This window comes from Notolepis coatsorum (genome assembly GCF_963971535.1).
Source record: "Notolepis coatsorum genome assembly, chromosome: 13".
Classification (NCBI taxonomy): Eukaryota; Metazoa; Chordata; class Actinopteri; order Aulopiformes; family Paralepididae; genus Notolepis; species Notolepis coatsorum.
Genome location: NC_140177.1, coordinates 128,152,075 through 128,168,308, shown reverse-complemented (window position 1 = coordinate 128,168,308; position 16,234 = coordinate 128,152,075). Strand labels below are relative to the sequence as shown.

The following is a 16,234-nucleotide window of genomic DNA, read 5'->3' as shown; positions in this document are numbered from 1 at the left end:
ATACAGGACAAACAGGTCCACTGACGACGCAGTCTCCCAGGTACTGCACAGCACCCTCTCTCACCTTGACCGTCAGAAGGGGGGCTATGTGAGACTGTTGTTCATTGACTACAGCTCAGCGTTCAACACCATAGTCCCCACCAGACTGGTGGACAAGCTGATCGAGCTGGGTCTGAGCTCCGCCCTGAGCGCCTGGGTACTGGACTTTCTGAGCGAAAGACCCCAGGCGGTCAGGGTGGGGGGTCAGACCTCCAACACCATCACCCTGAGCATCGGGTCCCCCCAGGGCTGTGTTCTGAGCCCCCTACTCACTCTACACACACGATTGTGTGGCCAAGTTCAGCTCCAACTCCATAGTGAAGTTCGCAGACGACATGGTGGTGGTGGGGCTGATCTCGGACAACGACGAGAAGGCCTACCGGGAGGAGGTTGAGGTACTGGAACGCTGGTGCCAGGACAACAGCCTGCTCCTGAACATTGGTAAAACCAAGGAGCTGATCGTGGATTATAGGAGAGGACAGCAGGAGACACACACACCACTGAGGATTAACGGGGCTACCGTGGACAGGGTGAGCAGCTTTAAGTACCTGGGGGTCCACATCTCAGAGGATCTGACATGGTCAACACACATAGACACAGTAGTAAAGAAGGCGAAGCAGCGCCTCTACCACCTGAGACAGTTAAGGAAGTTCAGAGTATCGGGGAAGATACTCCAGTCCTTCTACTCAGGAGCTGTAGAGAGCATCTTGACCGGAAACATCACTGCCTGGTATGGAAACAGCACGGCACAGGACAAGAAGGCCCTACAGAGAGTGGTGCGCTCAGCCGAGCGTACCACGGGTATTGCACTACCTCCCCTGCAGGTTCTATACAACAAGAGGTGCAAATCCAGAGCCTGCAGAATAATGAAAGACCCCCACCACCCCAATAACAGCCTGTTCCAGCTGCTGAGGTCTGGCAGACGCCTGCGAACCCCAGCTACTAGGACAGAGAGGCTTAGGCTCAGCTTCTTCCCCCAGGCCATCAGAGCCTTGAACAATGAACATTGAGTGCCACAGAACACTGAACTATCCACACACAAGCACACATGAGCACACACACGACACGCACGCTGTGCACTAGCAGCCACTTTAACACTTTAACATGAGCGGGCACACACTCATGCCGCACTCACCCACACTTATTGCCAAAAGGAAAGGCCACTTTAAATTAGTATAGCAACAGTAACAGTGTATTGCACTACCAAAGCTACCTAGCATGTCCTATATGCTCTGTAAATAACTATGTACAGATCAGGGTTTCCGTTAGAAAAAATTGTTGCCGGCCTCAGTGTCCGGTAGATTTCAATCTACCGGTCAAATGAGAGAAATTCCGGTCAGAGTTTATTGAGCTTAAAAACAATTGATAGGCAAAAGAATGACAACAAAACAAAAGAATGACATCATCAAGGCATGTAGATTTATAATATTTTTACTTAAAACTAGGCTACTTTTGCGTATAAAGTCATTATATTCCAAATAAAATAAGTCCAGAGACTCGTGCTGCTGCCGACATTAAATCAAATAGGTGTCTGTGGGCAGTCGCCCGACATTAATAAACAGTCTGTTATAATCACATTTTTATGAGCTAACGAATTCAGTTATATTGGACATTTGTATTAATTATATCAAGCGAAGAACTGAGAAATTTGGCAGAGAGAGACGGCAACATTATCGTGGGTTTGCGTGACGACTCTCTCCACCTCGCAACGACTTATTTGCAAAGAGTATGGCGCTGCAGAGCAGCTGATTCAGCGGTTATTGGCTCTTTTCTGGGGACCGCACAGCAGCGCCCCCCACCCAACATTGAATTGAAAATGGCTGAATTGGAGTACTGCTGGAATACTGCATTGTGCTGCTGCTGCTCCGGCTCTGCAGCTTCACAAAAGTTCGCACACCCAGCACTAAGCTCTCGCTGACAACGTCGTTGTCATTATTAGAAGCAACGAGGAAACAAATGTAATGATCGTTTCGTTCATCGCATAGGCTATTTAATTTTAGCCTATTTTAATACAATTCAAATAATCAAATTGTGCTTAGACTCAGGGAATTATTTTCACCGGACATTAAGACCGGAGAGATTAAATATGTCGGACTTCAACAGATTTTGCCGGTCAAATACCGGTAATTACCGGCTAACGGAAAAGCTTCACTGGATCCGTGGGGGTTTGGACGGAAAATAAAATAAAAAATATGTTTAGAATGTTGGACCTAGCCTTATTTCCTTCGACCAGTAGAGTCCAGGGTTCGAAATTAACGGGGGCTTGGGGCATAATGCCCTTGAAAATGGACAAAATGCCCTCGAAAATCAGTTAAGGAGGGCACTTAATGCCCCCGACAGTTTACTAATTATATATATATATTTATCCGGTAATGGAGCGTCTGTGGGAGTACGGTTCAGATGACGCGCAAATAAAAAAAAATCATTTGGCGGAGCCGGTGTTCTGCACTGGCTGCAGGCAGCCAGCTGCCAGTCAGTTTGTGTAAAAATGGCACGCACAATATAAATCAATCTTCATTACGACTTTAAAAACATAGCCATTAACATTACATATGCCTACACACATCTTGCCATAGCGTTAGGAGTTTGTAAACACAACGCACGTTTTAACTATGGTAGCCCGACGCAGCCCGCAAGCTAATACTGTAGTCAATGAAATGTCACCGTAGCTACTAGCTACTGTAGCAGAGGAGGAAATGGGAGTCTGAGAGGCGGGGTGTTTAAAGACAATGATAGGCGTTTATTCAACATCCAAGAAGGCTAACATACAACTGTGTTTTACTAACTCCAAACGGGACTATTGCCGCTTTTCCACTGCATGTTGATGTTAGAACGTCTCCTCCTAACGTTACCGGAGCTGATAACATTGTCTGGGCTGGTGGTCCGTGACGCTAAAATGTCCGTGGGGGACCCGGCGCCAACCCATAGATAGTTCCAACTCACCGAATTACGTAATCCACCACAGTTGCACTCAATATTTAAATAATGTTAGTCTAAATAAATGTAGACAGAAACATAATAATTTCAAGCAGAAAACGAATCTTTCCATTAAGAACTGACAATCAGGGAATTTAAACATGGTTGACATTGTTTTTGTGTGTTTATATTAAAGAAAGGAAAGTCTAGTGCTGGCTGAGCATATTGTTTGTTTGCACTAAGTTAATACTTTGACAAATGTAGCCTATATTTTTCAGTCAGTTCGGTCTTTGTGTGCCAAACATTATTAAAGGCTGTAAACACTGTAAACCTTTTATTTTATTTTTAATAAATGAGAAGCATGTTTAGATTTGAGTGTTTAATAAAAATTAACATATATCGAACTGAAAACCGTGACCCCAAAATCGTGATACGAACCAAACCGTCCCATTTTGTGAACCGTCCCACCCCTACCGTTTATCATAAAAATGCAGTGCCCCCGAAATACAAAAAAAAGCCCCCGAAAATCAATTAAGGGGGGCAAAAAAAGCCCTTGAAAAAAAATGTTAATTTCTAACCCTGGTAGAGTCAATCCATGCTTTTCTTCATACGGGATACCCATAGCTCTGGTTAGTTAGCCACAAAACTATAGCTAACTAAAAAACACTAACCTTCTTACTGTCCTATACTACCATGCACTCTTCCTGCTATAATGTCTTATGTCTATGCACTCAATACTTCAGCACCCAAGTTTCAGTACAGTTTGATCATTGTTACTCAGCTGAAAGAGACCCTTCCTGCTGACTTGTCGTACAGAACTTGTAAGTCGCTTTGGATAAAAGCGTCAGCTAAATGACAAAATGTAAAAATGTAAATGTAACTAAAACTAAGGCAGTAGGGCCACACTCCAGTCTGTACAAGCCCTGGATTAAACACATCAACCTACTCTACAGTGCAGTCAAAACAAAGACGTTTGTTGTCAAGTAGGGCTGCAACAATTAGTCGACATAATCGACGACGTCGATTATAAAAAATCGTTGACGAGAAATTGTTGTGTCGATTAGTCATTAAAAAAAAAAAAAAAAAAAAAAACTTTATTTATTTATTTATTTTGTGCACTACCTATCTTTGTGAGAGTGGCTTCTCAGGGTTCCAGACAACATCATAACATGATGATCCCATAGCAAATTTTGGACATTGAAAACATTGTTCCCCTGCAGGAGATGATGATCAGACTAGACACACAATACATTACACACGCACTCCTCTCACTCACACACAGCGATCAGAGTAAGACACACACATACACACTCCTCTCACTCACACACAACGATCAGAGTAAGACACACACACATACACACTCCTCTCACTCACAGCGATCAGAGTAAGACACACACACATTCACACTCCTCTCTCTCACACACAGCAATCAGAGTAAGACACACACAGATTCACACTCCTCTCACTCACACACAGCGATCAGAGTAAGACACACACACAAATTACACAGTACACACTACACACACTCCTCTCACTCACACAGCGATCAGAGTAAGACACACACATATACACACACGGACTCCTCTCACACACAGCAAACAAAAGACCTAGAAGTCTGTCTGATCTGACTCATCCCCCTCTCCCCTTACAGCTGTTCCACGTCACCCTCCTGGTCCTGGACCAAGTTACAGCCCCATCAGCCGCGGTACTACAGATACCGAGATGTCACACCATGTTACCTGTTACCTGTTATTGCACAATGTTGTTTTTATTGGATTCTATTATATGTTGTACCACTGTATTGCACATCGTTGCGGGCAAGACCACCCGCATTTCATTGTATACTTGTATGCCGTGACAAATAAAACTCTTGACTTGACTTGACTTGTATACAGTAGCCTACATATATTTGATAATGCATCACTGAGCACAGGGTGACAGTACCATCTTCCTGGACTTACATTTCTTTTTAAGTTTACTTTTAAACCGGCATTGTACAATTTTACACTTCTACTGTACACTTACTGTATATTTCTGTATATTTTTACTGTATATTTTATATTAGAATGTATATATAGGAAATGTATATCCCAGACCGTATTTTATTCTTAGGCTTATTTTTATTCTTATTTGTGACTTTTGCTTTTGTATAGCTAAATGTTTACCATTCACTGTGAGCGATTTGTAGTGCCAAATTTCCCTCGGGATGAATAAAGTATTTATATTCTATTCTATTCTAATGGTGTTGCCTAAGATGCTATTCAAAGGTGTCACCCTGCTGACTCATTGATCAATAGCCTGTAATAGTACATTTATATCATATTCTGTATTGGTAAATGGTATCACACTCGAATATCATTATGAATTAGGCCTATTGTCATTGCAGGGATACAATGTAATGAGAGATTCAAATGAGATTAAACCAGAAATAATTAGAGAATAAGTGAATATCTCAAAATTATTGATGTTGCGGACTCACCAGCAGAAATTGAGTCAAAGCAACAACGATTGCCTCTTTGTGATGTTTACCAGACTATTTCAATTTGGTTTGATTGAATTGATTGATTGAAAAGTTTATTAACAGATTGCAGAATGGGTACAGTACAGCTCAATACATACAATTGGGGGATGCAGACCAGAGAAAGACTTTCGTCTTGTTTACATCAGGGTCCCCCATTTTCAATTCATCATAACAATGACACACACGACATACAGATAGACAGTACTGCTACATCTATACATTTATGACATACCAGATTTGCAAATACAGTACTGTTTGAGATACAAAAAGTGTCCGTAAAATTGTGTATATACATTTGACGTAGAAACTGTACATTGGAGGAGGTTGGGTAGGTGGGGTGGGGTTGGGTGGGTGGGGGGGGGGGGGGGTACTGGAATTGATTGATGATGGCGTAACAAACAGTCAAGGGTACTACGACTATGCTTGCACCTCATGGTACCAAAGCACCTCAAAGGCGCTAAAAACAAAATTACAAACATCTCAAAACAAACTGGTCAGACTACTGCTTGACCTTACTCCTAGAACCCACCTCACCCCTGCCCACTTTGACAACCTAGGATGGCTTAGAGTAGACGACAGAGTACAGCAACTTGCAATGGGCCTGGTCTACAAGATACACTACACGACCAAGGTACCCATGTACATGACAAAATACTTCCCAAAGGTCAGTGAATACCACGATCACAACACCAGAGGGAGCTCCACAAATCATGTTAAACCCAGATTCGGCTCAAACAAGGGACTAAACACGTTTCGCAATTATGCCACATCAATGTGGAACGCCCTACCCAAAGCTGTAAAGGAATGTGAATCACTACCCACTTTCAAAAACACTCTCAAAAAACACCTAAGGGAGACTGCAACTCGAAACTGGCCCCTGTAAATGTCCGAACACAACCCCCTCCAATGTACAGTAAATTACCAAGTATGGTCTAAGTCTTGTCAATAATCCAATGTACAGTTTTGTTTGTACAGTTGTACAGTGTCCCCCACCCACCCCTCCTACCAACCCCCCCCCCCCCCCCCCACTCCTACCCAACCCCCCCCCCCCCCCACCCACCCAACCACCTCCAATGTACAGTCCCCCCCCACCTACCCAATCCAATGTACAGTTTCTACGTCAAATGTATATACTCTTTTTTTTCTTGACTCTTTTTGTATCACAAACAGTACTGTAATTGCAAATCTGGTATGTCATAAATGTATAGATGTAGCAGTACTGTCTATCTGTATGTCATGTATGTCATATATGTTACGATTAATTGAAAATGGGGGACCCTGATGTAAACAAGACGAAAGTCTTTCTCTGGTCTGCATCCCCTTAACAATTGTATGTATTGAGCTGTACTGTACTGTACCCATTCTGCAATCTGTTAATAAAGTTTTCAATCAATCAATCAATCAATCAATCAAAGCACATTGCTTTGCGGATTAAAATATAAGAATTGATTGATTGATTGAAAACTTTATTAACAGATTGCAGAATGGGTACAGTGCAGTACAGCTCAATACATACAATTGTTAAGGGGATGCAGACCAGAGAAAGACTTTCGTCTTGTTTACATCAGGGTCCCCCATTTTCAATTAATCATAATAAATAAACCGAATTATTCACAATATATAAAGACAAACCAAAACTTACTTCTGACACGGGGTGTGTTTTTTATTCTCCTGGAAGATCCTTATCCTCTGGTTCTCCGCGTCATAAGACACCGCGGACCGTGCGTTTCTCCCGGTGCTGTGGTCGTATTGCACCGACCTGCCCTCCCACTGCAGGGGCGCCAGGCAGGGCGGGGCCGGGGGGGCCGCATCTGCTCTGGGGTGGGCAAAAGCAGGTACCACCGCCGCGGTGAAACATATAAACAAAAGCCGTAACATGGATGTTAGCTTGGTGATATTAAGATAATATGTCAACAAGGGCCTCTGCAGCTGCTTCTGTTTTCTGCGCGTCGGCGGTTGATGATGACACACCCATAGAGATCCCTTTGTATGCAACACGCAGCCGCATTGCCAGCCTACGAGCGCTGGTAGAAATGTTCCCTTACGTTTTTTATTTCATGAATTAGTTGCATGGACGACTTGTCCTGGCCTGGACATGTGTTGTGAGTCCACTAAAAGACGCAAATGAGATCTAGTTGTAGTGTAATTTTCCGTTCACATTTCAGTCACTTTTTATCAAGTGGTCTATATATTTAGTCTGCAAATACCTGCATGTAAATCCTTTTTACATACCTGGCTGCTATATCTGTTTATATCCTTAACCTACTCTTATTAGTTATGCCGCTGGCCAGTATGACTTACTACCAGTGTTTATTTTTCTTTCTTATTTTTTGAATACCTGTATAACCTGTATCACCGTACATAATACTATAACACTGTACATAAATCTGATTAGCGCTATTACTCATTAGTACTCATTTATATACTCTTTGTTGCACTCAGGTTAGATGCCAACTTATTTTCGTTGTAGGCTACCTACTGTACTTGTGCTGTACGATGACAATACATTTGAATCTAATCTATTGGATCATGCCATATCACGGCATGTGCCTTTTGTTTTATATGCCAATGCCTATAATACTTCTATATACCTGCATTAGTTTAATATTCCGTTACGCGGCGCGCCTATTGCTTATTAACAGCGGAGGAGTGCTGCCGAGTGCTTCCGCGTTTTCCCTGATTGGCTGCAACACGCCCCGCGGCAGGCGCGGCAGCCGCGGAGCGGCAGAGCTCGGAGCGGCAGAGCTTGAAGCATTATGTAGCCGTAATCCGCCATGATTTTCATTCGAAGCTTAGCTCACCTGGCAGCGCTGCGGTCCTGCGATCCTGCGGTCCGTTGGTGACAAGTTTGAATCCCATCAATTTTTTTTTTTTTTTTTTTAACATGTATTCTTTCGCCAGTTGAATGAATGAATGAATGAAAACTTTATTTAACAGATTGCAGAATGGGTACAATACAGTACGGCTCAATACATACAATTGTTAAGGGGATGCAGACCTGAGAAAGACGTTTGTCTTGTTTCCATCAGGGTCCCCCATTTTCAATTCATATAGACATTTATGACATACACAACATACATGACATTTATGGCATAGGGACATATAGGTATTTAGTACTGATACATTTGTGACATAAGCGGTATTCAAATATACAGTACTGTTACCCCTAGATCCTGACAGAGTATATACATATGATGGGGAGGGGACTGTACATTAGGAGGGGGTGGGTGGGTGGGAGGGAAATATACATACGGCGGGGAGGGAATATATACATGCGGTGGGGAGGAGACTGTCTATTAGGAGGTGGTGGGGGTTTTGGGCATTTACGGTGGCCAGTTTCGAATTGCAGCCTCCCGTAGGTGCTCTTTAAGAGCGGTTTTGAATGTGGGCAGGGATTCACATTCCTTTACAGCTTTGGGTAGGGCGTTCCACATTGTTGTGGCATAATTGCGAAACGTGTTTAGTCCCTTGTTTGAGCCGAATCTGGGTTTAACATGATTTGTTGAGCTTCCTCTGGTGTAGTGGTTGTGGTATTCACTGATCTTTGGGAAGTATTTTGACATGTACATGGGCACCCCGGTCGTATAGTGTATCTTGTAGACCAGGCCCATTGCAAGTTGCTGTACTCTGTCGTCTACTCTAAGCCATCCTAGGTTGTCAAAGTGGGCAGGGGTGAGGTGGGTTCTGGGGTTCAGGTCAAGTAGTAGTCTGACCAGTTTGTTTTGTGATGTTTGTAATTTTGTTTTAAGCGCCTTTGAGGTGCTTTGGTACCATGAGGTGCACGCATAGTCATAGTACCCTTGAATGAGTGCTCCTGCCAGAGTCTTCAGGGTATTCTTGTTTACCAGAGAGGAGATCCGGTACAAGAATCTAGTTCGTTGGTTGACTTTTTTTATTACATTGGATGCCATTTTGTCACAGGAAAGATTTGCCTCTAGGATGGAACCGAGGTAGGTAATTTCGTCTTTCCTTGTGACAATATTGTTACCCACTGTAACTGAGAAGCCGTCGGTCTTGCTGAGTTTGTTATTTGAACCGAAGAGAATGGACTCTGTTTTGCCCATGTGTAATGATAGTTTGTTATCAGCGAGCCATATGCAGATTTTGCCTAGTTCCGTGCTGAGGGTTTTTTCAACCTGCAACTTGTTCTTGTCAGAGACCAGCAGGGCTGAGTCGTCCGCAAACAGGAACAAGTTGCAGTCACAGGCTGACGACATGTCATTTGCATAAATTAGGAAGAGTAGCGGTCCTAGTATGCTTCCTTGTGGAACACCACAGCTCACTGTGAGGGGGGGGGGATAGAGTACCGTTTACCTCTACCATCTGTTCTCTCCCCTCCAGGTAGGATTGCATCCAGCTCACTGATAAGCTATCAAAACCAATTGCTTTTAGCTTGTCCATTAGAATGGAGTGATTGACAGTGTCGAAGGCCTTTTGTAGGTCCAGCATGACCATGCCGCAGTATTTGCCCGCGTCCACCTCTTGTTTGATGTGGTCGTTCAAATAGAGGAGGCATGTGTCAGTGGAGTGGGACGTTCTGAAGCCAGATTGGAATTCGTAGATTCGATTTTTTTCCGCCAGGTAATTTCTTTGACCTGTTCGTAGACTATTTTCTCCATGACTTTCGAGGTGGAGGTAAGAATAGAAACAGGGCGGTAGTTGCCTGGGTCTAATTTGCTGCCCTTTTTGTGCAGAGGGGTCACTCTCGCAATTTTGAAGTCCTTGGGGACGTGCCCCTGTTTTATAGAGAGGTTTATTATGTAATATGTGAGTGATGACTGGGGTGATGGCGGCTGCTGCGTCTCTGAGGAATTTGGAGGGGATGTTGTCATGGCCAGTGGCCTTGTTAGGTTGGAGGGCGTTCAATTTTTTTAGTACCTCATCGGTTGTTACCATTTCAAGTTTGAAGTCGTCTTTGTGGACCCCTAGGTTTTTGTAGTATGCTACTATGTGTTCTACCCCATAATGCCCTGAGTGGGAGGGTAGTTTGTTTACCAGTGTTGTGGCTATGTTTGTGAAGAAGATGTTTAAGTAATTGGCTACATCCAGCTTGTCTGTGATGAGCGTGTTGTCCGTCTTTATGTTTATGTTTGAGAATCTGGTTTTAAGTTTTTTACTGCAGCCTAGTTGATTATTGAGTAATTTCCAAAGTTTGCGGGGTTTGTTTTTGTTTTCCTCAGTTTTGTCGTTGATGACATTTTTTTTGCGGTTCTGATCATGGTGTTTACGTCATTTCTTAGTCTGTTTCTTTGAATTTTTTGTTCAACCACGTGGGCTTGGAGTTCACTGTTTGAGCTTTTGGAAAGCTTTGTCTGACTTTTATGAAGTTCAGAGCATTTTTTGTCTCTGGTTTTCATAGCGGCCAGTATTTCAGTGTGCATCCATGCCTCAGCGCGATTTTTAACCCTGGTGGTTCTTATGGGTGCCATGTTGTTGAGTATTGCTGTGAATTTGGTTTTGAATCCAAGCCATGTTTCTTCAACCTGTGTACCACTGAGTTCATCTGACCAGTCCAAGCTCCCCAGTTCTAGGTTAAAGGCCTCTCTAGAGTAAGTTTTGAGGTCTCTAGATGTGACTGTTTTGTGACAGCCGGCCTTCTGTTTTAGCTTTTTGCGGGTACAGAAAATCATATAATGATCACTTAACCCGCATGCTATCACCCCTTTATTGGAGATCATTGACTTGCCAGAGGTCAAAATGAGGTCAATGGTGGTTTGTGTCGAATCGCATACCCTTGTGGGTTGGGTGATTAGCTGGCTGAAACCGTGCAGATCAGAAAATCTACTGAAGGCCTTGAAGACGGGTGCTGCTTTACGCAGCATATCCGTGTTCCAGTCCCCAATAAGAATTTTTTCTACCCCCTCCACCCCAGCTAAACACCCATCAAGTGTGTCATAAAAGCCACTCTGTTCTGGTGGTCTATAGATTGTGCCTACTAGTACTGGTTTCGCCCTGTCTAATAAGATTTCAATCCAAACAGTTTCAATTTCATCATGGTTAAGGTCAGTACGGTTGATGTATTTGGTATCCTTGTGTATATACACACACACACACAAGGTTAGGCATGGTTAAGGTTAAGGTTAGGCATTGTTTCGGAGTTGGTTAAGGTTAGAAGGGTTAAGTTTAGGCGCTGTTAAGGAGCTGGTTAAGGTTAGAGTTTGTCTTAGAGAATGGCAATATTCTTTCTATGGTTAAGGTTAAGGTTAGGCATGGTTAAGGTTAAGGTTAGGCATTGTTTCGGAGTTGGTTAAGGTTAGAAGGGTTAAGTTTAGGCGCTGTTAAGGAGCTGGTTAAGGTTAGCGTTTGTCTTAGAGAATGGCAATAGACAGCCTATTTCCGCACTGCCGCTCTCTCGCGCTGCCGCGGGTCACATGGTCACATTGTCACATTCTTGCACTTCTCCGCTGTTAAAAAGCAACACGCATCCGGCGCAGGCTTTTATAGTGCGTCTGTTTTTCCACATTTTCAATAGGGTCCAGCTGCAGACTCGGAGCCTCGGTCCAGATTGGTACTTCCGCCCTGCCACAGGACTATTAGTCCTGTGACAGGGCTATGCGCTGATTGGCGGAAAGTACGGAAGTATCTCGAAGTACGTCTGACGTATCTCGAATTACGTCTGACGTTTCTCTACGTTTAGCGAACATTAAACGTTGTATTCATAAAATAATATAAAATCAGCAGCATGGGGAGGGCCGGGGGGAGGGGAGGTACAGGTAGTAGAAGACATAGAGGTACAGGTCACATAATTATAGTACAGTGGAGAAGTAAAAATAGAATAAAAAGGCAGTGTAAACAATATACAATATTATTAACTCTAATAAGCCGTGGGTCTGCATTGTATAGAGCGGATCCCCCGGCCGTATTCAAGCGCTGGAGCGCTTTGCGATGGATCAAACTGTATTAATATAGTAGTTGGCTAGTTGCGCGCTTCTGGCCACCTCCCGCAGTGCGCGCATACACACATACTGTCTGTAGCTATACAGTACGTGCAAAATTAATTGTCAAGAGCCAATCGCACAGGTTGCCTCATCTCATCTGGCTCTGCAAATATATCTAGAGTCTGAATATCATATATACTGTAGCCTGCTGATGATCTCTCTCGAGTCAAATCCATTCTGAGAACGGAATGCAGTGCCCGCGACGAGGGTCTTGATTGATTGATTGATTGATTGATTGAAAATTTTATTAACAGATCATGCTGGACCTACAAAAGGCCTTTGACACTGTCAATCACTCCATTCTTGATTGAACATTTTATTAACAGATTGCAGAATGGGTACAGTACAGTACAGCTCAATACACACAATTGTTAAGGGGATGCAGACCAGAGAAAGACTTTCGCCTTGGGGGGGGGGTCGGGTAGGAGGGGTGGGGGACACTGTACAACTGTACAAGCAAAACTGTACATTGGAATATTGACAAAACCATACTTGGTCATTTACTGTACATTGGAGGGGGTTGGGTTACAACACAGGAGCAGAGTATAAACAACAGTACAGGAATGAGAAACAGTACTGTACTGTTGTTTATACTCTGCTCCTGCTGTGTTGTAACCCAACCCCCTCCAATGTACAGTAAATGACCAAGTATGGTTGTCAATATTCCAATGTACAGTTTTGCTTGTACAGTTGTACAGTGTCCCCCCCCCACCCACCCCTCCTACCCGACCCCCCCCCCCCCCCCCCCCCCCAACCACCTCCAATGTACAGTCCCCCCCCCCCACCTACCCAACCTCCTCCAATGTACAGTTTCTACGTCAAATGTATATACTCTCTTTTCTGGACTCTTTTTGTATCACAAACAATACTGTATTTGCAAATCTGGTATGTCATAAATGTATAGATGTAGCAGTACTGTCTATCTGTATGTCGTGTATGTCATATGTTATGATGAATTGAAAATGGGGGACCCTGATGTAAACAAGACAAAAGTATTTCTCTGGTCTGCATCCCCTTAACAATTGTGTGTATTGAGCTGTACTGTACCCATTCTGCAATCTGTTAATAAAATGTTCAATCAAGAATGGAGTGATTGACAGTGTCAAAGGCCTTTTGTAGGTCCAGCATGATCTGTTAATACAATTTTCAATCAATCAATCAATCAATCAATCAATCAATCAATCAATCAATCAATCAAGACCCTCGTCGCGGGCACTGCATTCCGTTCTCAGAATGGATTTGACTCGAGAGAGATCATCAGCAGGCTATATATGATATTCAGACTCTAGATCTATTTGCAGAGCCAGATGAGATGAGGCAACCTGTGCGATTGGCTCTTGACAATTAATTTTGCACGTACTGTATAGCTACAGACAGTATGAACTCAAACTCAAACTAGAAAGAAACAGACTAAGAAATGACGTAAACTCCATGATCAAAACTGCTAAAAAAAAATTCATCAATGACAAAACCGAGGAAAACAAAAATAAACCACGTGAACTTTGGAAATTACTCAACAATCAACTAGGCTGCAGTAAAAAACTCAAAACCAGGTTCTCAAACATAAACATAAAGACGGACAACACGCTCATCACAGACAAGCTGGATGTAGCCAATTACTTAAACACTTTCTTCACAAACATAGCCACAACACTGGTAAACAAACTACCCTCCCACTCAGGGCAGTATGGGGTAGAACACATAGTAGCATACTACAAGAACCTAGGCGTCCACAAAGACGACTTCAAACTGGAAATGGTAACTACAGATGAGGTACTCAAAAAACTGAGCGCCCTCCAACCAAACAAGGCCACTGGCCATGACAACATCCCCTCCAAATTCCTCAGAGACTCAGCAGCAGCCATCACCCCAGTCATCACACACATAATAAACCTCTCCATAAAACAGGGACACGTCCCCAAGGACTTCAAAATTGCGAGAGTAACACCCCTGCACAAAAAGGGCAGCAAATTAGACCCGGGTAACTACCGCCCTGTTTCTATCCTTACATCCATCTCGAAAGTCATGGAAAAAATAGTATACGAACAGATCGAAAAGTACCTCGCGGAAAAAAATCGAATCTACGAATTCCAATCTGGCTTCAGAACATCCCACTCCACTGACACATGCCTTCTCTACTTGAACGACCACATCAAACAAGAGGTGGACGCGGGCAAATACTGCGGCATGGTCATGCTGGACCTACAAAAGGCCTTCGACACTGTCAATCACACCATTCTGATTGACAAGCTAAAAGCAATTGGTTTTGATAGTTTATCAGTGAGCTGGATACAATCCTACCTGGAGGGGAGGGAACAGATGGTGGAAGTAAACGGTACCCTATCCCCCCCCCTCACAGTGAGCTGTGGTGTTCCACAAGGAAGCATACTAGGACCGCTACTATTCCTAATTTATGCAAATGACATGTCGTCAGCTTGTGACTGCAACTTGTTCCTGTTTGCGGACGACTCAGCCCTGCTGGTCTCTGACAAGAGCAAGTTACAGGTTGAAAAAGCCCTCAGCTCGGAACTAGGCAAAATCTGCATATGGCTCGCCGACAACAAACTATCATTACACATGGGCAAAACAGAGTCCATTCTCTTCGGTTCAAATAACAAACTCAGCAAGACCGACGGCTTCTCGGTTACAGTGGGTGACAATATTATCACAAGGAAAGATGAAATTACCTACCTGGGTTCCATCCTAGAGGCTAATCTTTCCTGTGACAAAATGGCATCCAATGTAATAAAAAAAGTCAACCAACGAACGCGATTCTTGTACCGGATCTCCTCTCTGGTAAACAAGAATACCCTGAAGACTCTAGCAGGAGCACTCATTCAAGGGTACTACGACTATGCTTGCACCTCACGGTACCAAAGCACCTCAAAGGCACTAAAAAACGAATTACAAACATCTCAAAACAAGCTAGTCAGACTACTACTTGACCTGACTCCTAGAACCCACCTCACCCCTGCCCACTTTGACAACCTAGGATGGCTTAGAGTAGACGACAGAGTACAGCAACTTGCAATGGGCCTGGTCTACAAGATACACTACGCGACCAAGGTACCCATGTACATGTCAAAATACTTCCCAAAGGTCAGTGAATACCACGATCACAACACCAGAGGGAGCTCCACAAATCATGTAAAACCCAGATTCGGCTCAAACAAGGGACTAAACACGTTTCGCAATTATGCCACATCAATGTGGAACGCTCTGCCTAAAGCTGTAAAGGAATGTGAATCACTACCCACTTTCAAAAACACTCTCAAAAAACACCTACGTGAGACTGCAATTCGAAACTGGCCCCTACAAATGTCCTAACCTAGTTGTACAGTAAATGACCAAGTAAGGCTTTGTCAATATTCCAATGTACAGTGTAAAATGTGTGTGTGTCCCCTACCCCCCCCCCCCCCCCCCCCACCTCCAATGTACAGCCCTCACCCACCCACCCCACCCAACCAACCTCCTCCAATGTACAGTTTCTACGCCAAATGTATATACACTCCTTTTCTGGACACTTTTGTATCACAAACAGTACTGTATTTGCAAATCTGATATGTCATAAATGTATAGATGTAGCAGTACTGTCTATCTGTATGTCATGTATGTCATATATGTTATGATGAATTGAAAATGGGGGACCCTGATGTAAACAAGACGAAAGTCTTTCTCTGGTCTGCATCCCCTTAACAATTGTATGTATTGAGCTGTACTGTACTGTACCCATTCTGCAAATCTGTTAATAAACTTTTCAATCAATGTGTGTATGCGCGCACTGCGGGAGGTGGCCAGAAGCGCGCAACTAGCCAACTAC

The 16,234-nt window shown here is 43.6% G+C and overlaps 1 protein-coding gene across 1 annotated transcript in view; it reads right to left on the bottom strand.

Moving 5' to 3' along the window:
- The window catches only part of epdr1 (ependymin related 1), a 59,132-nt gene extending 51,713 nt beyond the window's left edge, over window positions 1-7,419 (bottom strand). Inside the window, exon 1 of the mRNA XM_084326801.1 lies at window positions 7,119-7,419. Coding sequence (XP_084182927.1) covers window positions 7,119-7,354 — 236 coding nt within the window. The 5' untranslated portion in view covers window positions 7,355-7,419. The remainder of the gene's footprint in view (window positions 1-7,118) is intronic.
- Window positions 7,420-16,234: the final 8,815 nt, after the last annotated feature.